At 53.7% G+C, this 22,767-nt stretch overlaps 1 protein-coding gene and 1 long non-coding RNA gene across 2 annotated transcripts in view; one reads left to right on the top strand and one right to left on the bottom strand.

Moving 5' to 3' along the window:
- The window catches only part of ADCY5 (adenylate cyclase 5), a 157,965-nt gene that overhangs the window by 104,442 nt on the left and 30,756 nt on the right, over positions 1–22,767 (top strand). Inside the window, exons 4-12 of the mRNA XM_069555461.1 lie at positions 3,199–3,310; positions 4,853–4,980; positions 6,991–7,149; positions 7,980–8,121; positions 10,068–10,208; positions 15,044–15,066; positions 16,401–16,545; positions 17,755–17,852; positions 21,494–21,581. Of these exons, the coding sequence (XP_069411562.1) occupies positions 3,199–3,310; positions 4,853–4,980; positions 6,991–7,149; positions 7,980–8,121; positions 10,068–10,208; positions 15,044–15,066; positions 16,401–16,545; positions 17,755–17,852; positions 21,494–21,581 (1,036 nt within the window). The remainder of the gene's footprint in view (positions 1–3,198; positions 3,311–4,852; positions 4,981–6,990; positions 7,150–7,979; positions 8,122–10,067; positions 10,209–15,043; positions 15,067–16,400; positions 16,546–17,754; positions 17,853–21,493; positions 21,582–22,767) is intronic.
- LOC138421646 (uncharacterized) lies at positions 1,211–7,085 on the bottom strand. The gene is made up of 2 exons (XR_011249572.1): positions 6,974–7,085; positions 1,211–1,644 (listed from the first exon to the last, which is right to left on the bottom strand). It is a non-coding gene; the product is annotated as an uncharacterized lncRNA (long non-coding RNA).

The raw sequence follows: 22,767 nt of genomic DNA, 5'->3' as shown, positions 1-22,767 counted from the left end.
AGAATTGGCTCTTCTGTGGCCAAAGTATTGGAGCTTCAGCTTCAGCATCAGTCCTTCCATTGAATATTCAGGGTTGATTTCCTTTAGGATTGACTGGTTTGATTTCCTTGCTGTCCAAGGTACTCTCAAGAGTCTTCTCCAGCATCACAATTCAAAATAATCAATTCTTTAACACTCAGCCTTCTTTATGGTCCAGCTCATCTCATATCTGTACATGAATACTGGAAAAACCACAGCTTTGACTATACGGACCTTTGTCGGCAAAGTGATATCTCTGCTTTTTAATACACTGTCTAGGTTGGTCATAGCTTTTCTTCCTAGGAGAAAAGCTCAGTTGGGAATTATTTTCCCTTCCCACCGTGGCGGAGACTAATCAACCCCCAAAGCCAGGCTTCTGCTGTGTAGCCTGGGATCCAGTGTGGAACAGCCAGTGGGCCTGGTGTCTGCCAGCTTTGCAATCAAAACCTGATGCTTATGAAGCTGTTCCTTGACTGAGCAGTTGATTTTGACTCCTACTCCCCTGGCTTTGATTTCTTGAGAGTTAAAGAAGAATCTCCAGAACAGCTATATAACGGTTCTTTCGCATAGACTGGGAGAGACCTTTCCCCTTTCCTGGGTGGGGTGGGCTGCCTGAGAGACTGAGAGCCAGGGAGCTGGCTGGTGGGAGGGGTTGTGGTCAGCACTTATTTAAGGAGCTGGGATCATCACCAGTGTGGATTTCCAGGCGCCAGGCATCAGAGCCTCGTGGGGGCTCCGGCTCCCTTTCATCCTCTGAGCCCCTGCCCTGTGACTGCCCCTCTGGAGCAGCTGGACTGATTCCTGAGTCCTGTGGGCTCACCCACAGCCTCTCTACTCTTCTCCCTCCTTACCTTCTCCTCCTTCCCCCTCATTTGTCTCCTCTTGAACCAGCTTCCCCAGGTCACCCATCCTCTTCGCCTTTCCTTCTGAACATGTCTGCTGGTCTCCACTGGGATCAGAGTAGCTGGTGGAGCTGGGAAGCTGGGAAACAGCACTGAGCTCCAGCCCAGGGGCTGCCTTCTCACACTTCTCTTGTGCTTGCCTGGCCCAAGCCCCAGGAGGCACTCCCGCTTCCCGTCATGTGCAAGCTGGTGCCCAGCGTGTCCCCTTGTGATGGAGTCCTGTACTTGCCCACCTGTGGCAGCCCACACCCACCCCTCCACCTCCCTCCACCCCATACACAATGCCAGACCAGAGCATTATGCTTTTATTCACTTAAGATGACTGTGGGGTCAATAGACAGTGTAACATTTATTGGCTTAACACCTGGACTGTGGGGCCAGGCAACCTGGCTCTAGGCAGCTAGGCAGCTGACTTGACCTCTCTGTGCTTTAGTTTTTTTTACCTAAAAAAGGATTCCTACCTCATGGGGTGGTTATGAGGCTTAAATGAGTTAATACATGTAAAAGGTTTAGTACAGTGTCCAACTATTTTAAGACGTGTTATTATCCAGGTACAATGAGGCTAACAGACCAGGAGACAGCTGCCATTGAAAAGAGAGCTTGTTACTCCCAGGTCCCGAGAAGCGAGGGTGCACTGTGCCGTGGGCAGGGGCACTCGGGGATACACGGGGGTCCGTCGGCGGTAGAGTGAGGAGAAACGTGGGCAAAACCTCTGTTATGGTTTCTGCAGGAATGAACAGGAAAGGGAGAGTCAGTGGGCTTCTGATTGTCTAGTTTTATAATAATGTCAGTGGGCTCTGGGGCACCGGACTGTCCCACGTCACCTGGCACCTGTCCCTGGGGTGATGAGGGAAGGGGAGTGAGGGCCCAAGCATGAGGATCTGACTGGGGTGGGAGGCTCTGGACTCTAAGGCAAGTGGTTAAGCATCTCTAGCACCTGGCTGGCCCGGGAGGGGCAGGCTCCCCAGGTCATCAAGGCCCCAGATGTCAGACAGCAGAATGAAAAGACATGCTTCGTGCACAAACACACAGTATCCAAATAAAACGACAAGATACGTTTAGTTCTACATTCTGGTGTGAAGTGAGACTGTCGGTCTGGAGTCTCGAGACCTGCGTGGCTCAGAGAAGAGAGCACAGGCCGTGGGGAGGAGCCCCCACGCTGCCGTCCACAGCTCCTCTTGAGGGCCCACCCCCTTGTCCTGGGACGGGGACATCGGGACCTCCTTCAGTGCTGCCTAGAGGGCCCCGGCCCCCCGGGCGTGGCCACCAGGAACAGCTCGGCTCACAAGAGCTACTACGTTTCTGCGTCCATTTTAAGAAAAAGCTCTCAGAGCCCTTACACGTTCTGGCCCCGGGGCCTCACCTCTGAGAGTCTGTTTCGAAAGAAAAGGAAGACATGTTGAATCTCAGGAACGGATGAAAGATCACACCACAAAATGCAGGGACCAGCAGGCGCACCAAGGAGCTCAGGGGTGAGACCGAAGGAGCTGGCGGGACAAGGTGGGGGCTTCCCTAGATGCTCACTGGCTGCATCTTCCTCTCCCTCTTCCCTCAGCCTCTTTGTTCTGTCTCTGCTAGAGCAGGGATCCCCAACCTCTGGGCTGAGGACCGGCACCTCCTGTCAGATCAGCGGCGTATTTGATTAGAAATAAAGTGCACAATAAATGCAATGTGCTTGAATCATCCCCAAACCATCCCCACTCCCCCTAGTCTGTGGAAAAGTTGTCTTCCGTGAAATCGGTCCCTGGTGCCAAAAAGATTGGGGACCGCCATGCTAGAGGACTCCCTCGGGGTGGAGGGCCTGGGTTGGGATTCCCTTGTGTATGGGGTTGGGAAGTGAGACGTCTGTGAGGCTCCCATTAAGGCCTGAACACTTTCCAGACAAGAGGAACCAAAGACCCCTCTCCGACCCAGCTACCTTGAGGGGGCTGCCCAGGAATCAGATGGGGGGCAGGCCTGAGAGGTGGCTGAGGATGAGGGGCCCCTGCCCTGTTGGGTGGCCTCAGGCAGAAGCACACGTTCCCAGGCCTCTGCCTTCCCTTTCCTCCTGGGTCGGGGGTGAGGGTATAGGGAGATTCGGAGAGAAGGCTGACCCGGCATTTCCCCGCCAGCTGGGAAAGGCCGCCAGTGTCAGCTGTCTCTCTGTCCCCTCCCCAGCAGCCATCTGGAGCTCCCAGGACTCTTGCCGGCCAGCGGTCCTCCTAAGGCAGAGGGTAGCCCTGGCTGTGCCCCCCCAGACCTTCCTCCCTCACAGGGGTCTTCCCCCCTGTCTCCCCAGCATCCTGTTTGCTGACATCGAGGGTTTCACCAGCCTGGCATCCCAGTGCACTGCCCAGGAGCTGGTCATGACCCTCAATGAGCTCTTCGCCCGCTTCGACAAGCTGGCTGCGGTGAGTCCCCCCATCCCCCTGTGCCCGCCACTGCCCTGGGGCCCCTGTGTGCCTGAGCCAGGGCCGGAAGGGTGGCCTGATCCGGGTTACTGGGGGTAGCGTGCTGCGGGGCAGCCACTGGAACTGGTGAACAGGGCTGCACAGGCTGTGGCTGCGTGTTCTCCCGCCCTGCGTCCGCCCCGACCACCCACTCAGAGGCGCTCGCACGGTGTCACCAGCCACAAGGGAATGAGCCCTCTACTAGCAGACAGGAGGGGAGGTCTGCGGGGACCGTGGCCAGACTCCTGAATTTGTGGAATTTGTGTTTGGGGGACCAAATTCAGTGCCACACAGTCACTTTCCTGATGAAGATAGCCAGAGCGATTAAAAAAAGAGAGAGAGTCTGAATCTCTGCTGGCCTGCAAACAGCTGTGTGTCACCCCTGTCTTGGACTTCCAGAAAGAGGACTCCCTGATGTTGGGAGAGATTGGAAGCGCCCCCCAACCCCGCCCAGACAAGGAGTGCGACAGACACATTGGTTCATCAGTCCCTGCCTACACTCTGCTGTCCTTTCCCAGCCTTTGTGGCTTTGAGTCACGCTCTGTGCCTTTGCAGAGTCCTATATCGCGGGCACTTACTGCAGTGTCCCCTGGCATGTGGACATGTCCCTGGGCAGTCACAGGATGCCAGACCAGATCACGGATGAGAGCCGGTGCCAGGGTCTCTGAGGGCATTGACGGGGGGCCTCACACCTCACTGATTTTATCACCGAACATGGGCAAGGTGAATGGCAACATGCTCGGCCCTTGGGCGTAGGAAGGGCCTTAAAGGAGAGTCCAGGGCATACAAATACTTGGGTTCCAGCGTCCCAGCTTCATGAAATAACTTCTGGGATGCAGGCTGGGACAGCTCTGAATTGGTGATTAATGACAGTCCATCTCAATCCCAATTACTCATCAATTGCAGCCTGTGGGGTGACCCTGCATCTGGCGGGGGCTTCTGCTCATGGCCGTCTTAGCACACACGTGCTCACGGGCTTAGCAAAACTCCCTTGGATAAAAAATTCCAGGCTGAGGGTCAGCTGAGATTTAGTTAAATCTTGTTTCTGCTTCAGTTCTTCATAAAAGGAGAGTCACAAAACTGTTAGTAGAACCTTCGGCCAAGAGTCGAAGCATGCCCCAGGGCTGGAGTGGGATGTGGCCCTTGCTCTCAGCTTGGGGCCTTTCATACTGATGAGTCTGCCACCTTTGCTGCCACACTGAGCCAGTTGCATTCTCCTTGGGCCTCAGCTGTGGCCATAAAAGTGAGTTCCTGAGCCTGGGTGGCGGCGGGAGGTGCTGGAATGCTTCTCTAGGGCTGTTCGGCCTGTCCTCTGTCCCCCACGGCTCCCGATAAGCCTGTCCCAGGGCTGTGGCCTCACTTCGTGCCAGTCCTGGGTCTGTGCTTGCTGCCCTAAAAGGCAAGTTATTCCAGGCACAGGGTGAATCTGTTTGCTTCCTGTTTCTTTCCCTCCCACTTCTCTTTCCTGCTATTTTTAATTTTTAAAATTAATTTGCTTTCCAGGAGAATCACTGTTTACGTATTAAGATCCTGGGAGATTGTTATTACTGTGTCTCAGGGCTGCCTGAAGCCAGGGCTGACCACGCCCACTGCTGCGTGGAGATGGGCATGGACATGATCGAGGCCATCTCGTAAGTGCCCGTCTCCAGGGTGACTGCCTGCCTGTAAGGACATGTCCATCTCCAGGGGTCTGCCCGTCTGCTGTCCCACAGCCCGAGTAACTGACTCACGTTGAACTGGTGGATGCAGGGAAACAGTGGGGCAAAGCCACATCCCAAGGACCCTGGCCACCCTGGAGGGTTGATCCACACCTGCAGGCCTTGGGTCTTCTCCTGGGCTGTCCGCAGCAACCTGGGAAGCTCTGCACACAGGGACCTGTCCTGGGAGAAGGGAGGGCTTTGCAGACTCCAGGGCACCAGGAGGTGGGCAGCCACCCCTCCAGAAGAGGGGGACTGGCTAGCAGTCGCGCTGTGCCCTGTGCTGTGGGAGTGCCTACCACTCTAGCCCCTATGTCCTCTCAGAGCCAATCAACCAAGGGTAGAAGTCACCAGTCCCATTTCTTCACATATAAGAAAGGTTGGGCTCACAGGAGCTAAATAGCTCCCCGGAGTAATACTGCTAGGCAGGTGGATGCGGACACAAATTTCCCATTTAAGAAAATCCATCCTTCCTGGGAGCAATAGCAAGCAGGACCTTTGGGCCAGTTCTTGATCACTGCCGACCACAGAAGAAGCCTGTCATTAAACAACATGGACAATCCAAGCTTACAGTCAGTCAAGGGAGAGGATCAGAGATTGCACCCAGGATCAATAATTGTGAGTTTTAGAAGTAGCCTGGGTGGGGCAAAAGAAAAGCCACAGTGGGCAAGGTCAGAGGTCAGAGTAGCTGGCCCAGGAGGTGGCCGGGTCCATCCTGTTTGGCTTGGTTCCTTTTGGTGGTGTTTTCTGAGTTCCCCTGCATGCCTGGGCTAGACACGGGGCCAGAAGCATGGAGTCTGTTGAGGGAGACCAGGACTCCCGCTCTCTGATACCAGGCATGCCCAGTGGACACCATCAGGTAAGAGAGGCAAACTGCAGCAGAGGGCTCAGGATAGGGCGGTTGATTCCACTGGGAGTGCCAAGGGAGGCTTCACAAAGAAGGTGGCCTTGGAGTTAAGCCAAAAAGGCAGAATGAGAGAGACGTTAACCTAAACAAGTGTCCAGAGGTCTTGTGGACGGAAGACACAGCTCCAGCAAAGGTATTGGCAGAGCTGATCCCAGGACGGAGAAATGCTGGGTGACCTAAGAATTCCCTGTGGTAGGTATCAGCCTCTTGGTGGTAGGATGGGGCAAGAGCTGGAGTCCACATAGTGGTCCTGCCCACCAGGCCAAGTCAGACTGCCAGCCCCACGGCTGGCTTAGTGGGCCCATATGCAGGGAGTCAGGGAGGGTCCAGGCCCCTAAAAAGTGCAAATGTGAGCCTCCCCCCAGAGCACCAGCTCCCTCTCCTGTGCCCCAGACACACACCCAGAGCTGCAGAGCTTCCATCCGACTCCCCCTCCTACAGAGGGCCCACCCATCTACTGGGGACCCCCGGGTACGCGCATGGTGCATGTGGTGTGGTTGGGGCTGTCTTCTAGCATGTGGAGACCCCTGGTCCCCTGCACCTGCCCCAGCTTCCTTTCTTTCCTGGGCAGGGTCTCTCCATCATCCTGCTAATGTCGAAGAAGCAGCCATGTGGATAAATCTGACAATTATATGAATGGAGTTTGGAGTGACTGTAACTTTCTTGTTGACTCAAATCGGCACTAACGTGCGCTTGCATTTTCAGAACACAACTTAGTTGATGACTGAGGGTGGCGCTGACTCAGGTGTCCTAGCTGTCGGGGGAAAGCAGTGGGGCCTGGATTCTAGTGTGAGGTGCTGCGCCACCTTGTGGGCAAGATGGGAAACAGCGCTCTTACAGTTTATAGCCACTGAGCATCAAGGGCTCAGCCCTTGCCCTTCAGGTTGAACAGTTTGAGACTCTGGATTTGGGCTGGCCCAGAGAGAAATGACCCTTTGACCCCTGCACCTTCTCACGCACCCTGACCCCACGGCTTCCAGCCACCCCCACTCTCTGCTCCTGGCCTCTTCCCAGCCTTACCCCTGCTCCATCCCCAGGCTGGTCCGGGAGGTGACAGGTGTGAACGTGAACATGCGTGTGGGAATTCACAGCGGGAGAGTGCACTGCGGTGTCCTCGGCCTCAGGAAGTGGCAGTTCGATGTCTGGTCTAACGATGTCACACTGGCCAACCACATGGAGGCTGGAGGCAAGGCGGGGTGAGTGAGTGACCAGCGTCCTGCCTGGCCCCACCCAGGCGGGTCTTGCGGGAGGGGCCAGGATGGGCGTGACCTGGTAGCTGTGGCAGAATCAGCTACCAGTGGGATTCCTCTAGCAGCTGAGCGCTGACGCCACACACGGCAGTTTGTAGGGAAAGCGTCCCAACGCTCACCTAGTGTTCACCAGAAAATATTTACACGGAACCTGGTGGCCTGTTTTGAGATGCAGGAGGTAGCATAGACTTCTAGATGGGGGAGGAACCCTGGGGGGGATGGCCAGGACATACGGAGGTGGCAGGTGTGCTGGCCCAGCACAAGGGGCAGTATGGGGACAGATGAGGAAGGCAGGGTTGGGGGAGGTGCTAGGCTGGGGACAGGCAGAGATGGAGGAGAGCCCGAGGCTTCCAAGGAGTGGAAGTAGAGCAGATGGCCTTTTAGGAACCAGTGGGAGAGACAGGACGCTCATGCCAGGCTGGAGAATTCGGACACAATCCTGTAGTCAGCAAGAGCCACCGCTGGCTTCTGCAGGTTTGTGAGACTGGAGGCCGTGTTCTCCTGGCAGGCTGATGTGTTACTTTATTGTAATAACATGATGCCGATGTGCTATGGTGTGGTCTCGTCGGACGCGAGCTGGGGCGGGACCCACCGAGCCATCTTGATGACTTGGAGGGATACAGTCCCTTGAGGGACCCAGGTAGGGGTGAGCATTTGAGCCAGAGCTCTGGGACTTGAATGATGACTCAGGAGGTGGCAGTTTGGTTCTGCACAGGAGCGGGGGTTCTGAATTCATATCTACTGCCCTCCTCTCCCTGCTTGCCTCCCCACCCTAGACGCATCCACATCACCAAGGCCACACTCAACTACTTGAATGGTGACTACGAGGTGGAGCCAGGCTGTGGGGGCGAGCGCAACGCCTACCTCAAGGAGCACAGTATCGAGACCTTTCTCATCCTGCGCTGCACCCAGAAGCGGGTCCGGGAGCCAAGGGCTGGGTGGGGTTGGGCGTGGGCAGGGGCTTGCGGTGGAGGTGGGGACGATGGAAGAGCTTCATTCCTTGTGGGAGGAATGTTTCTTGGCCTGCTGCTTCCTTCTCCTCTTACTCTTTCCTTGAGTCAAGTCCTGACACAGTCGTGGTTCCTGCATCTCCAGAAGGACATGAGAGCCACAGAGGCTTAGCAAAGGCTGATGGCGAACAGGAGATGATTTCATTTTACTCCTGTTGCGAAAATGCCGCAGACCTCAGATCAGTTAGTAACAGTGCAGCAGAACGCCATGAGATGAACATGGAGCACCAGGGTATACAGTGCCCTTTATTTCCAGCTCGTTCCGTGTTCATTGCCTAACTAGGCTGATCTTGCTCTCTTCCAGCCTGTTCTTATATATCTCTGTTTCTTCATACTCTGTCCTTCCCTCCTCTCACTTTCTAGTCTTTCTTCTTCCTTCTTTTGTCTCAGCCCACACTTGCCAAAATATAAAACAGAATTATTAGCAGACTTCAGTGTTCTATTTTTAATAGTGTCATGTTCCATGTTCTTAATTTTTAAAGCAAATGGGAGCATTTTCTATTTTACCCACTTTATATTTCTCCCTAGATTGAAATGCCTTTTACTTATAAACCTTCCAATTGAATTTATCTGTTGATCAGAGCCCTTTGATAGAGAAAACGTCCCTGTTTCTTTCCTAAGGAGTTAGACTAACGACAAAATTAAGCTGTGAGAAAATTTCAGCGAAAGTCTTGGAGGCAGCAAAAGTAGATTTTTCAAAGTGGGCAGAATTGTTTGAGGCAGGTGTCCACCCAGGGAGGGGCATCAGAGGGGTACCCCACCCTCTCTGGGCAGCCCAGCACATGGATCCTGGCTACGGGGAGTGGGGTGTGGGGGATGTTGAGGAGGGTCCCTGAGGGAGCTGTATCAGGCCTGCCAAAGACACCTGGGAGAGGGATGAGAGGGTGTAGGTACTTTGGGGAAAGTGCCTTGTGGCTTAATTGACTCACTTTAAAGCATTTGCTTGTTTTGTGGCTGGAGTATAAATGAACTGAAATCCTCCCAGGCCCTCCTCCCACACCCTTCCTCTCCGCTGGGCCCACAGGCCTCCTCATCCTGCCCCACCTAGGATAAAGGTTTACCCTCTGCCCTACATTCTCTGGGTCTTGGTTCTTCTAGCTTGACAAGTGGTCCAGAAAAGATGAAATGGGACAACCCCCAACCCTAGCCCCAACCCAGAGCAGTGTCTGCTGAAGCAGGCTGTATCTCGCCCCTCTGCCTCCCTGATCTGAGCGGCTGCCTTCCTAGGCTCAGGGATGGAGAAAAGGGGAAGGCCACCCAGGTCTCCCCAGGACCTCTGCAGCCCTCCACCTCGAGTTCGTTTGGATGGATAAACAGATAGATTGTGGTTGGCACACGTAGAGCTGGCTAAGGCCCCGTCTGGGTATTGGTACAATGCATGTCAGCCCTTGAACCTCACGTTCTAATGACCCAAACCTCCCGAAGCTGCCTCTGAGCAGCAGCACCTGTTCTACTATTCACTGTGCTAGAACAAGCCTGTTTTGGGGTAGAAATTGGAATCTCGGGTTTCCTCTCCCTCCATCACCCCCAGGCACTTTCAGACCCAGGCTCTAACATTCTGTGCCAATGACGGATGCTCCCACGCACCATGGCTTTCCAACAAGACCAACCTCATCATCCTGTCCAGCTGCTCCCGCCTGAGGCTCACAGCCCCCAGCCAGGGCTGGTCTGGGGAGTTTGGAGGGACTTAGGATGCTTTCTTGGGTGCACTTCAGGGCCTCAGGCTGTGCAGAGAAGGAAGAGGCCTCTGCCATAACTCCTACTTGCCCAGGCACTGGGAGGAATGAAACTCTCTGTGGGGGCTCGCCCGACAGGCCCTGTCCATGGGCTGATGCCTTTCTGTTGCTCTCCCAGAAAGAAGAAAAGGCCATGATTGCCAAGATGAACCGCCAGAGAACCAACTCCATCGGGCACAACCCGCCTCACTGGGGGGCCGAGCGCCCCTTCTATAACCACCTGGGTGGCAACCAGGTGTCCAAGGAGATGAAGCGGATGGTGAGTGGCTGGCGGGGCAGCGTGTGAACCGTACTCTCCAGGGCTGGGGTCCTCTGTGGGTGAGGGGACTGGGTCAGGCCCCTCATGTGGCCAAGAGAACCTGGGGAGCCACAGGAGGAAATGTCGGAAAGGGGTTCACCCTGACTTGGAACCAGGAGCCAGAGCACCTAACTTCCACCCCTGGGCTTTCTCTGTGGGCCCCACCATCTCTTGGCATGCTGGATTTGACTTTGGAGCAGAGTGGCAATGCCCCTTCCCCCTACCCCCTTGTCAGAGCTTGCTGGTGCAGGCTGGACTCAGGGTCCCAGAGTCTCCAGGGGTCTCTTGGAACTGTCTGAGGAACCCTGGTGACTTAGGTGGGCACCAGCTTTTCAGACACCTTCCAGCATCTGGTACATTTCCCAGACCGCTGAAAGATATACTCTGGCTCAGTCACCCAGAAAAAAATCCCAGTGCTTTTTGGCTGGTGCCAGGAGATGGTCTTTTTGTTCTCGGGGCTGAGAAACACCCTGCTAATTCTGGTCTCCCTGTGAGGCCAGGTGGACTGAGTGCGGGCTGAGTGAGCCGAGGCTGTGGTAGAGGCGCTGCCTCCATCTCAAGGGACCCTGCCTGCCTTGGGGGACAGACCCCCTCAGCCACCCCTGCATACACCACGGACAGCTAATTCAGGAGGTGCTGCCAGGGTTCTATCAGTGAGGCTAGAAGGAAACATCAGAGGGTGGGAAGAAGAGGGAGTGGGATGACAGGAAGTCGCTTTCAGCAGCAGTGTTTTCTTTCTTTTTTCCTGAGAGCTTAGCTTCTACATCTGAACACACTCCTCAGCTCAACGGCAGCCTGATTCCAAGGCAGGAGTTGCCCACCCTGAGAGAGGGAAAGGGGTGTGTGTGTGTGTGTGTGTGTGTGTGTGTGTGTGTGTCTGTCCACTTAGTTCCCACAGATTCTGATAAAGGAAAGGGTGGCATGCCACCCACACTAGGATCCCCACGGTGGGATCTGTGGCTCAGACTGGGTTTACGTTGCAGCTGCAGTGACTAGAGACTCCAAGAGTCCAGCTGAGTCGGCAGACAGATCCAGGGGTCTGAGGGAGGGGACAGTCTGGGGACCAGTCATTCTGCTCCTTGCCAGCTAGCCAGTAGCAGATGACAAACTTTTAACGAAAATGTACAAAGGTAAAAAAGTGAATTGAGTCAGGGCCACCATTTTAACTTTTGACGGTAAAGAGGCAACTTACAGGACACCAAGGTTATAATATAATATGGGCTTCCCTGGTGGCGAAGAGGTTAAAGCATCTGCCTGCAATGCGGGAGACCTAGGTTCAATCCCTGGGTCCGGAAGATCCCCCGGAGAAGGAAATGGCAACCCATTCCAGTATTCTTGCCTGGAGAATCCCATGGACAGAAAAGCCTGGTAGGCTACAGTCCAGGGGGTCGCAAAGAGTCGGACATGACTGAGCGACTTCACTTTCACTTTCTTCACTTTCAAGATTATAATATAAGGCACAGAGTGGAGGAGGGCTGGCCTCTAGCCTCAGGGCTTTGAACTTGGAACTGGTAGTTCCTCCCAGGCTCCAGGCACCACTCCAGCTTCCTCCAGGCCCCTCGCAAAGCAATTGCTGGACCTTCTCTGTTCTCACCCTGATTCTTTAACCATCCTCTGCAGACTCTGTACCGCATGACCAGCATGGCCAAGAGGCGAAAGAGAGGGTGAGAGGAGGAAGACTGAGAACAGGATGCAAAAAGGGAAGCTCTCATGCAGGTGGGAGGAAAGAGAAGCACAGAGGAGCAGGAAGACTGGAGAGAGAGGACAGGGAGGGTAAGGGGGAGAGAGATCTGGGAGAACAGAGAGGAAAGCGATGCGGTGGGACAGAGGTGAGGATGGAGACCCGAAGGGTGCCTGCTGTCCGTTCTCTGTTTAAAAATCTTTGGAAAGTTTTTTTCTCTGGTGATGTTTGGTATAAGTAGACTCTTCAGTTATTTCAGAGTCTCAGAGGAGCCAGTTTGGACTATAAGCACCTATTTGGCAGACACATTAATCATTGTTAGGACAAGAAGCCTTGGAAGAATTAGCAAAAGGGCCGTAATTGGGAAACAGTCTCAGGGGAGACTGGCTGCCAGAAAGGTTCCTCGTGTTGTTAATTGCTTTGCCCAGAGGGGAGGAAATGGAAAGTGAGCAGAAGAAAAGTGTTGAGGACACCCCTGTAGGAGGAGAGAAGAGGCTCCCCACCCGCCTCCTTGCTGGGCAGAGTCACCCACGGGGCCAGCATCGAAGTACCATCTCCTGGACCCCTGCCTGCCCAGAGTGTCCTGTCTGGAATACCATTGGCTTTGGGTGTTAAAACCTGCCCAGAAACCCTGGAGAAAGATACCCAAAAGAGAGCTTCTTCTCGGACTTTCACTGAAGATGGGGTGGAGGGTGGGAATTAGATTAAGCAGTGACCGAGAGCACTTAGAGGGTAGTAACTAGCAGTCAGAAGCTTCCTTCTTTAAATCTTGATCCATCTTTTACCCAGCTTGTTAGGCATAGTGAGGAGCTGCACTGCTTTAGGCCTGTGTCGTAAAGTCTCTAAGGTTATTTATTAATACACAGGTTGGCAGGGGAGTGTGTAAGGTGAGGGCTCGGGGAGCAGACAGAAACCTGGGCTGAGCTGCTACCCAGAAGTGCGGAGGCAGAATTGCAGGAGCCCATCCGAGGGCCCTCCTCCCGGGGCGGAGTCCGCTGGCCTGCGGGTTGCTTCTGTGTTTGTCTGTTTTTGCCATTCCAGGGCTTTCTGGTGGCAAGCGGGCTCTTTGTTGGGGCCCACAGGCTTTCTCTAGCTGTGGCTCCTGGGTTTTTGGTCATGGTGCACGGGCTTCTCTTGTTACAGGCTCTGGAGCGTGCAGGCTCTGAGGTTACGGCAGGAAGGCTTAGTTTCCCCAAGGCAAGTGGGATCTTAGTCCCCTGACCAGGGATCACACCCGCATCCTCTGCATTGGAAGGCGGATTCTCAACCACGGGACCACCAGGGGAGCCTCTGGCTTGTGTTCTCAGAGGCCCTTTGCTGTGGTTCATCCACCAAAGTGTTTTCCGACAGTCGTCTCCTCACCACTCCAAGCCAGCACTCAGGGAGCCTAGAGCGGACACAGCCCCCAACAGCAGCCCATACAAATGACCAAAGGAATGCTGGAGAAAGTCAGAGACAGGTTTCTTAGAAACATTTCAGCTCTAGTTCTGAGCTGTAGAGACCAGTATAGGCATAATGTGGCTTGGACGTCCTCTGAGTAAAACTGTTGCTGGCCCCGGTGGTGGAGGTGAGCAGGCCAGCCCTGCACCATGGCCCGTGGGGAGTGGGCCTTGTGCCCTGAGGGGTCCCGCCTGCCCCCAGATGGGGCACTCACCTGAGTGACCCCGGCTCCTCCAGCCTCGAGCAGGGACGGTGTGGTGGGCCAGATCTGTAGCTGGGATGGAGGGCTTGGAGGTTCTCAGAGGACAAGGAGAAGAGAAGGCCACCATCGGGCAGCCCAGGAGGCACTCAGAGCCCACGGTCGGGCCCTTGGATGTGGCACTAGGGGCTGCCAAGGCCCCTGAGGCACAGACACCTCAGTTCCCATGGGCCCCACGTTTATTCAGAGCTGGAAAGCTCTGACTCCTGGAGAACAACATGAGTCCCCCTCCTCAGTGGGAATGAAGAGAGATGTGTTCCTCTGGGGTTTAGGCCCCCTGACATTTACCAGCCCCCTGTCTGCCCAGCAGTATGTTCCACACGGGATCACGGGGACAGGAGGTCACCCTCTGCCCTTGTCCTGGCGACCTGAAGCTACCTGCCCTGGGTGCTTATGCCTCCCGCCCTGCCTCCAGAGTCCCACCCCTCCCCATGGAGGGGCCCCTCCCTCCCTTCCGTCACAGTCAGACCCTGACACACCGCTATCCTTCGTGGACTTTGTGATGGACTCTAGGTAGGGCCTTGAGGTTGGTAACTCGTAGGGGCCCCTCCCACCCTCACCTCTGCCCTTTGTGAGTGAACTTCAGAACAGCAGTCAAGCGGGGCAGGTTTGACTACAGGTATCTCATCTCCTGGGTCCCCAGCCACCCCCAGCCTAACAGGAACACAGATTCTCAGATACCAGAAAAGCTGTTTCAGGTGACCAGAGTTTCATTTTCTTAAGCTCAAAACTTGTGAACTCCCAGATTCTCTGTGTGCTTGGCAGTGGTGGGAGGTGAGTGTCCATGAGCTGTGTGTGCATGGGTGTGCACAGGCATGTGGGGACTCATTGACTTAGCAGTTTCTCTTATTTCCATCTAAGTAGGTGGAAGAATTGAAAGGGTAGCCACCAAGCCCCTGGTGGCTCAGATGGTAACGAGTCTACCTGCAATGCAGGAGACATGGGTTCTATCCCTGGGCAGGAAGATCCCCTGGAGAGGGGAATGGCTACCCACTCCCTTGCCTGGAGAATCCCACGGATGGAGGAGCCTGGTGGGCTACAGTCCATGGGGTCACAAAGAGTCAGACTCAACTGAGCAAGTAACACGTATATACCACCAAGCCCATGGTCCAGGAGGAAAGTGACGGGAGGTTTGGAGAAAGACAAGGAATCAGGTGTGGGGACCGGAAGAGCTCAGACACGTAGATCTTGCCAGTGGAGGAAGTGAAATCACAGTGCACCCCCAGTGTCTAGCATGGAGCCTGTCCCAACCCCAGCTGTGTTTGCCAAATGAAGGAAGGAGTGGACGGCCGAGTACAGTGCTGTCTGTGTCCAAGCTCTGGGTGAACTGTGGACAGAGGATGAGCTGCAGCCTCCCTGTCTTCATCCCCTCTGTTCTCACTCTCCTCTCCTCCTCTTTCCATCCCTCTTTTTCAGGGCTTTGAAGACCCCAAGGACAAGTGAGTCACGTGCCCTCCTTCAATCCTGCTCCTCGGTCTGGGGCCTGTCTCCAAGCTGCCTGGAGCTCGGTTTCTCTGCTCTATAGAGGATGAGCCCAGGACACGCAGTCTTGGCCACAAGTGAACAGAGCCCATTGCGCCTGAGAAACCAGCAGCCCTGGAGCCCAGGCCCCTGCAGAGAGGCTGGGTCTTGGTATCGCCCATTTATAATCTCCACTCCACACACACACGTGCACAAATACAACTACACACACACACACACGTGCAGCTCCCAGGATGGGGAGGGCCTTAAACATTGGCCGCCAGCTCCTGGCCATACCCCAGCGACCCGAGGGAGTATCCCCTTCTCTCTCCTCCACTCCCCTGTCTCTGGGGCTGTCAGAAATCCCACTCAAGGACTGGGCTTCACTCTAGAAGTAGAGTGTTTAGTTCAGCACCGAAAGATTGTGCAACATGTTTCCCATAGAGTCCCCAGAGTCAGGCGAGAGCAGCCAGGAGGCTCCCAGGCCTTGTGGCAGAGGTCTTGCCTTCTGGTCTCAGCCTTTGATTTCAGGAGGATGGTACAGCGAAAGAGTGAAGAGCAGAGATTGTTACCTGCAGGGGAAAAAACAAACCTTTGATGATAATTCATACTATCATTGTCATATATAACATATATATGGGCTTCCCAGGTGGTGCTAGTGGTAAAGAAAACCCGCCTGCCAATCCAGGAGATGTAAGAGACACAGGTTCGACCCCTGGGTCGGGAAGGTCCCCTGGAGGAGGGCATGGCAACCCACTCCAGTATTCTTGCCTGAAGAATCCCATGAACAGAGGAGCCTGGTGGGCTACATGTTTTATCATTTATCGTATAATAATATATATACCAATAGAGTTAGAAAATCCTTATGGTCAGGGGGCTTCCCTGGTGGTTCAGATGGTAAAGAGTCTGCCCACAATGCAGGAGACCTGGCTTCAATCCCTGGCTCGGGAAGATCCCCTGGAGAAGGGAATGGCAACCCACTCCAGTATTCTTGCCTGGAGAATCCCATGGACAGAGAAGTCTGTCAGGCTACAGCCCATGGGGTCACAAAGAGATGGACACTACTGAGCGACTAACACTTTCATTTTCACTATGGTCAGTGAAGCCCCCACAGCCCACGGGGCAGCTTTCTGCGCCTGTAAGCACCTGGGCTTCTGGCTGGCCTGGTGTCACTCTCAACTTCCCACCCCCTAATCAGAGTTGATCCAGCCCCTCTGGTGGGTCTGGGTACAGGGGCTGAGCCGGCAGTCCCCTGGCGGTAGCGCCCCCTGGTGGTAAGCCTGCCTTGTGTCTGCGGTTCCTTGCTCACCAGGAATGCCCAGGAAAGTTCGAACCCTGAGGATGAAGTGGATGAATTTCTGGGCCGTGCCATTGATGCCAGGAGCATCGACAGGCTGCGATCCGAACATGTTCGCAAGTTCCTCTTGACCTTCAGGGAGCCTGACTTAGAGAAGAAGGTATAGCACCCCATGTGGGAAGGAGGGGCCCCAGGAAGAATCAGGACCACAGGGAGGGGGTAGAAGCAACAAGCTGGCTCCCTTCCCACTTCCCTTACCATGGAAAGAGTGCCTCTTTGCCGCCTCCATTTCCCCAGCTCTGATGCTGTCCTAACCAGGAAATGGGGCTTTTAGGAAGACTTTCTTGGTGGAAAAAGGTAAATCTTAATTTCTTTGTGCCTCAGTTTCCTTATCTGGAAAATGGGGATATTCGGCATACCTACTTCATAGTGTCAGTGAGGATTAAACAAGTCCATGTGTGTAAAACACAGGAAACAGTATCTGCCACATAGTAGATGTTCAGTAAATATTGCTGTGTGTGTTATTGTTATTATAATGACAAATGGACCATCAGCTGCCTTTGGCACACTGGAACCTCAAAGTATTCGAGTTGGAAGGGATGTTCAAGAGCTCTTAAAGCTCAGAGTAGTTGGGTGACTTGCCCTAGCCCACCCAGTGAGGTGGTGACAGAGCCGGAAGCAGACAGAGCAGGTCCAGGGCCTCAGCTACACGTCACAGGGTCTCCCTTGTGTTTGGGCAGCATGGGATCGTATGAACGCATGATCGTGGCCCAGTAAGGCACACCAGATCAGGAGGGGGAAGCTATGAGAAGGCAGCTTGGTCTGCTTACCGGCATAAATGGAACTGACTCATGCACTACCCTCTCTCTGCCAGCACAGCCATTCTTCCAGCTGGTTGATGTCATGGGAGGGGTGGGAGCTGGGAGTTAGGACCTTGGAGATGAACTCTGTGACTCTTGACAAGTCGCCTGGCTTCTCTGAGTCCCAGCGTGCTCATCTCTGACACAGAAACAGCAGCAGTCCTGTGCCTGTTTCCTGGGGCTCTTGTGAGGATGTGCGGTGGTGCCTGCAGGCTCCGGCACGTGTCCTAGTGTGTAGGTGGCACCCAGGAACGCGTGCCATGATCGTTATGGATCACTCCCGTGGTGACCCAGCCTGCAGAGTTTCTGGTTTAACATAGTCAGCCGCCCTCCCCACGGCCACCACAGTGTGGTGAGTGGACTGATTCCTTGAGATCTGAGGCCAGTGCTGTCTTGACCTGGCCTTCCAGGTGTCGGGAGTGGACGGTCCCGGCTGTGTCTGGGGTGAAGGGGGTTGGAGCAGACTGGCCGGGTGACTCCGCCCCCTCCCCCTGTCCATGTCCTCTCAGTACTCCAAGCAAGTGGATGACCGATTCGGTGCCTACGTGGCGTGTGCCTCGCTCGTCTTCCTGTTCATCTGCTTTGTCCAGATCACCATCGTGCCCCAGTGAGTACCTCGTCCCTTCCAGGCAACCGCTTCTGGCTGTAGGGGCTCCAGGGGCAAAGAAGAGGCCATAGGAGATCAGAGCGGGGTGGGATCTGAGCTGAGTTTGCTCAGATAGGAGAGAAGTCTCCAGATGTGTGCTCAGGGGAACAAGGAAGCCGAGGTCTGCCTCCTCCCAGATGGGGAGGCGAAGTGCTCTTTGTGGGGAACTTCTATCTGGGCCCAGGCCAGCCCATGGGACACCGCTTCTCTCCACTTCATCCTCTCATCCTGTTTTAACACAGACCACTGTTGCCCACTGAATCACCCAAAGTATTCACCAGGTTGGTTTCTGTGTGACCTTTGGTTCTTTCAAAAAGTCAATACATCTTTAAAAGAGAAAGGCTGAACTTCCTCAGTGGTCCAGTAGTTAAGATTCTGTGCTTCCAACGCAGGGGGTACGGGTTGAATTTGGACTGCTGGTTGGACTAAGGTCCCACATGCTATGCCGCACAGCCAAAACAAAAAATAAATACATTTTTTTAAGATAAGGGTTTTCTGCTACTCTGGATATTTCAAAGACTGGGTCTCAGATTCTGAAGGCATCTCTCAAAGAGATGTACATGAACTCTTCTGAGGACTGGCTGTGTCCTGAGAGAGGCCCGTGTCTTCTGAGGGAGCCACTTGGAAGTGGGCTGAAATGAAGTGTTTGTTAGCTAGTCAATCACTGCAGACTCACAGCTAAGTGAGAAAGATAACCGCTCCACATATGTATTTATGTATGTGTATATATATATGCATATGTATGCATATATACACATCTTTTACTTTTCATTAAGCAACATTTCAAGCATACAGAAAAGTAATTAATGTAATCAACACCCACCCCATTCGTAGAACTGTTGTTAATATTTTACAAATTTTGTTTCATCTGCTTTTTTCTGATTTTTAAAAATTGAAGTATAGTCGATTCAGAATGATATGTTAGTTTCAGGTGCATTTCTGATTTTTTAAGGTAAATTTTAGACGCAGGGACATTGTGCCCCTGATAAAACATCAATCTACACCTGTTTTAAGGGCATTTTGCTTTTTAACCACCATGTCTCCTATACCAAACAAAACTAACCCCAGTTCCTCTGCAGTCATCTAATACCAAGTCTATGTTCAAATCTCCAAAATCATACACCTAAATGTCTTCTGCTCCGAATTTATTCATAGCCAGGATCTACTCAAGAGTCACTGGTTGCATTTGGTTATGTCTCATAAATCTAACAATCTAGAAGTGTCCCCATTACCCCAACACCTTCTGTTTTTCATTTTGATATAATTACAGACTTATAGAGGGGTTGAAAAAGTACTCTGGAGGGTTTCTGTACATCCCTCATCTAGTTTCTCCTAATATTGACAACCCACGTGACTGCAGTACGGTAGTCAGAGTCAGGAAGTCAGCATTGCAGTGATACTATGACTAATCTACAGGCTATATTCTCATTTCATCAGCATTCCCCCAAAGGGCCTTTTTGTGTTCTAGGCGCTGGGCCAGGACCCCACATTTAACCGCTGTATCTCCTTGGTCCCTTCCAGTCTGTGATGCTTCCTCCACCTTTACTGATCCTTCGTGGCCTTGGCACTTTTGTTCAGTACTAGCTTGCCTGGCAAATCCCATGGACAGAGGAGCCTGGTGGGCTGCAGTCCATGGGGTCGCTAGGAGTTGGACACAACTGAGCAACTTCACTTTCACTTTTCACTTTCATGCATTGGAGAAGGAAATGGCAACCCACTCCAGTGTTCTTGCCTGGAGAATCCCAGGGACGGGGGAGCCTGATGGGCTGCCTTCTATGGGGTCGCACAGAGTCGGACACGACTGAAGCGACTTAGCAGCAGCAGCAGCAGCAGCTAATTAATGTGTAAAATGTCTTGGGCTTCCCTGGTGGTCCACTGGTTAAGACTGTATGCTTCCAATGCAAGGGGCCCAGGGTTCAATCCCTGATCTGAGAACTAAGATCCCACAAGCTGCAAGCAGCCAAAAAAAAAAAAAAAAAAAAACAACTTTTTTTAATGTGTAGAATGTCTCGATTTAGAATGTCTCAATTTAGATTTGTCTGATGTTTCCTCATGATTCGATGGAGGTTATTTTTGACAAGAATCCCACAGAAGTGTCCTCAGTGCATCATATGGGGAGGTGCACGGCGTCATGGTGGCTTATTACTCAGTGCTTTTTATTTTCTAATGGTGCTTATTGTTGAAGAGATGGCCCTTGCGTTTGTGTTTGCCATGACCCTATCAGAATACTGCAGGTGAAAACCAGACACCAGCAGCCAGCTGCTCCCTGGTTAGGCAGCTAGTGCCCGTTGTCCCCTGCACTGAGGCCGTGCAGAGCTGGTGGGATTGTGGGTCTTTACGGCGCAGGACCTACATTCAGTAATGAAATGGAGCAATAGGTATAGTAAGCAACCTAGACTTCCTGTCCCATTGCAGCTGAGAGACCCCTTCGCTTGGGTGCCTCCTTGCTTATCCGCCTCATTGCTGCTTCTCTCTCTCCGCAGCGTGGCTTGGGGCTGGGATTTTGCAGATCCCTGCTCTGCCAGCAGCGGCTTCACTCCCTCCTGGCCTCAGCTCCGAGCTGCTAAGGCATGGACAGAGGTCATTCTCTGGCTGTCCTCTCTCCAGGGAAGGCTTAAAAGCTACTTTAAAGGTCTTTCTTTCCCTCTGAAGAGAGTTCTCTCTCCCTGTTCTATTTGTTTAAGGCAGATAAGTGCTGGCTCCTGGGAGAGCCTGGAACAAAGACACCTCCCTGGAGGTGTCCACCTGCCTTCTGTGTCCCCCACTTGCCTCTGACCTGCGGACAACACCTGGCATCTCAGGCCATCTTACTCCCTGAAAGGGAGGAGTGTCTGAGGCCTCCTGTGGTTGGTGGAGAGTGCTGTGCCTCGGCCAGCCCCTGCCCCAGGAGAGCCGTGGCAGGCCCCAGATGGAAAGTCATCTGCAGTTCTCTCGTGCGAGGATTCTGGCTCCTGGTGAACATTAAGCTCACCTGTGATCTGCTCCTGTAAGGAGGGACTGTGGATAGCCCGGCGGGTTTTATGGCTTTTGTTGAGCTGGGTGGGAGTAGGGGAACAGAAGCTGAACAGGACTTGTTGTGCAGCCTGACAGTGGGCACAGGTTTAGGGACTTTGCCCTCCAAAGGGACATGTCACTACTGTTTCTCAGAGTGGCTAGTTGGGTGGTTGACAAATGCATTTCTATAAATGATGGCTGTTTATCAAATCAATGTTCCGTCTTCAGAGTTACTTGTCAAGCCATGAGTGACTACCTGGAGGGAACAACCAGGTGATTTTTAAAATGGGTCCTTCCAGTTTAAAGAAAGTGAGTTTATGGATAGCTAAGAATTAGGTAAAACATTGAGCAGGTGTCACCAGTTCTCCATTCGGCCCCCCTGTGGGCTGTGCTCCCCCAGGAAAGTGACAGGACCAAGAGGAAGGGCAGGAGCCAGACCATTATGGAGGAGGGTCCTAGATCGGCTCACAAGGCTCTAATCTCCCCGCAGTGAGTCAGGGGCCAGGCACCAAAGACTGGGCAGTGGGTGCAGGAGAAATGGAGCAAGCTCTGCTTCCTTCGCAGGGCCTCTCAGAGCCCTAGAATTCCCACCTCCTCTCTCCTTCCAGCTCCGTGTTCATGTTGAGTTTCTACCTGACCTGTTTCCTGCTGCTGACCTTGGTGGTGTTTGTGTCCGTGATCTATTCTTGCGTGAAGGTGAGTCCAGTTTACACTTGAGCCCCAGTTGCCTTCTCCCCTCCCTTCCCAGCCCTCTGATAAGCTCCCCACGCTGGAGCTGGAGGGTCACGCCCGGGACCCAGGTGCCTGAAGCTGGATCATACCTCTTGATTGGCATTGGCAGCAAGCCAGACTGCAGGGGCCATAGTTTGTCTGGGGGTGCTTATTTGTGCAGGCAGTTTCAGTTAGCCTTTGCCCATCTCTGCAACAAGAAGATACTATTGCCACCTATTCCATCTCTCCCCTGGGTATCAGATGGGCCGAAGGAAGGGCACCTAGCACAAAGCCGAGAACAGAGCAATGGTCACTAAATACCTGCTGAAAGAATGGGTGAAAGAGATCACGCCTCTCCTGGGTTCCAGTGTGCCCCAGAGATGGCCCTGGAGGAGGCCTTAGAGATGATGGCTTTTGAGCTGCCCATCATACAGATAAGAGGGAGATCCAGAGTGGTCCATTGTTTCAGATGAGGCCACATGGCTAGGGATACGGATGTGAGGCCCTGCTCTGGGTTTTCTCCCATGTCTCCTCTTAGGCATGCCATGTCACCATCCAAGCTGTGTCCTTTGAGGGGACCTGACCACAGGTCATTAGGGTCAGTCATAGGAATCAGTCAGGTTCCCATATGCCTTGCCCACCAAACCTCTTCCTTGGTTTTTTCCCACTGGCTTAAGAATTCCCTGGGCTTCCCTGGTGGCTCAGAGGGTAAATCGTCTGCCTATAATGCGGGAGACCTGGGTTTGATCCCTGGGTCGGGAAGATCCCTCGGAGAAGGAAATGGGAACCCACTCTAGTACTCTTGCCTGGAAAATCCCATGGACGGAGGAGCCTGGTAGGCTACAGTCCATGGGGTTGCAAAGAGTCGGACACGACTGAGCGACTTCACTTTCACTAAGACTTCCCTGATGGGCCAGTCTGATTCTAGAAAGCACTCTATCCCGGCAGGGACAAGCCCTGGCCAGCTTGTGCTGTAACCATTTCTCTGCTCCTCCTGGACACTCACTTGGAGCCAAGCCCCTTGGGGCCTCAGGCCCTGCCACCACTCCCCACACCCTCGGCAGGGGGGACCATGCTCTCCTTCCTGGGGAGCTGGGCCTCTGTCACCTCCGAAGTCCTCCTTCTCCCTCCACCCTCCAGAGTCCTTCATGGGGCTGTTCACTGTTTCATC

Source organism: Ovis canadensis, chromosome 1 (genome assembly GCF_042477335.2).
Source record: "Ovis canadensis isolate MfBH-ARS-UI-01 breed Bighorn chromosome 1, ARS-UI_OviCan_v2, whole genome shotgun sequence".
Lineage (NCBI taxonomy): Eukaryota > Metazoa > Chordata > Mammalia > Artiodactyla > Bovidae > Ovis > Ovis canadensis.
Note: the sequence above shows the minus strand (reverse complement) of the source record. Positions and strands in the feature narration are given on the sequence as shown.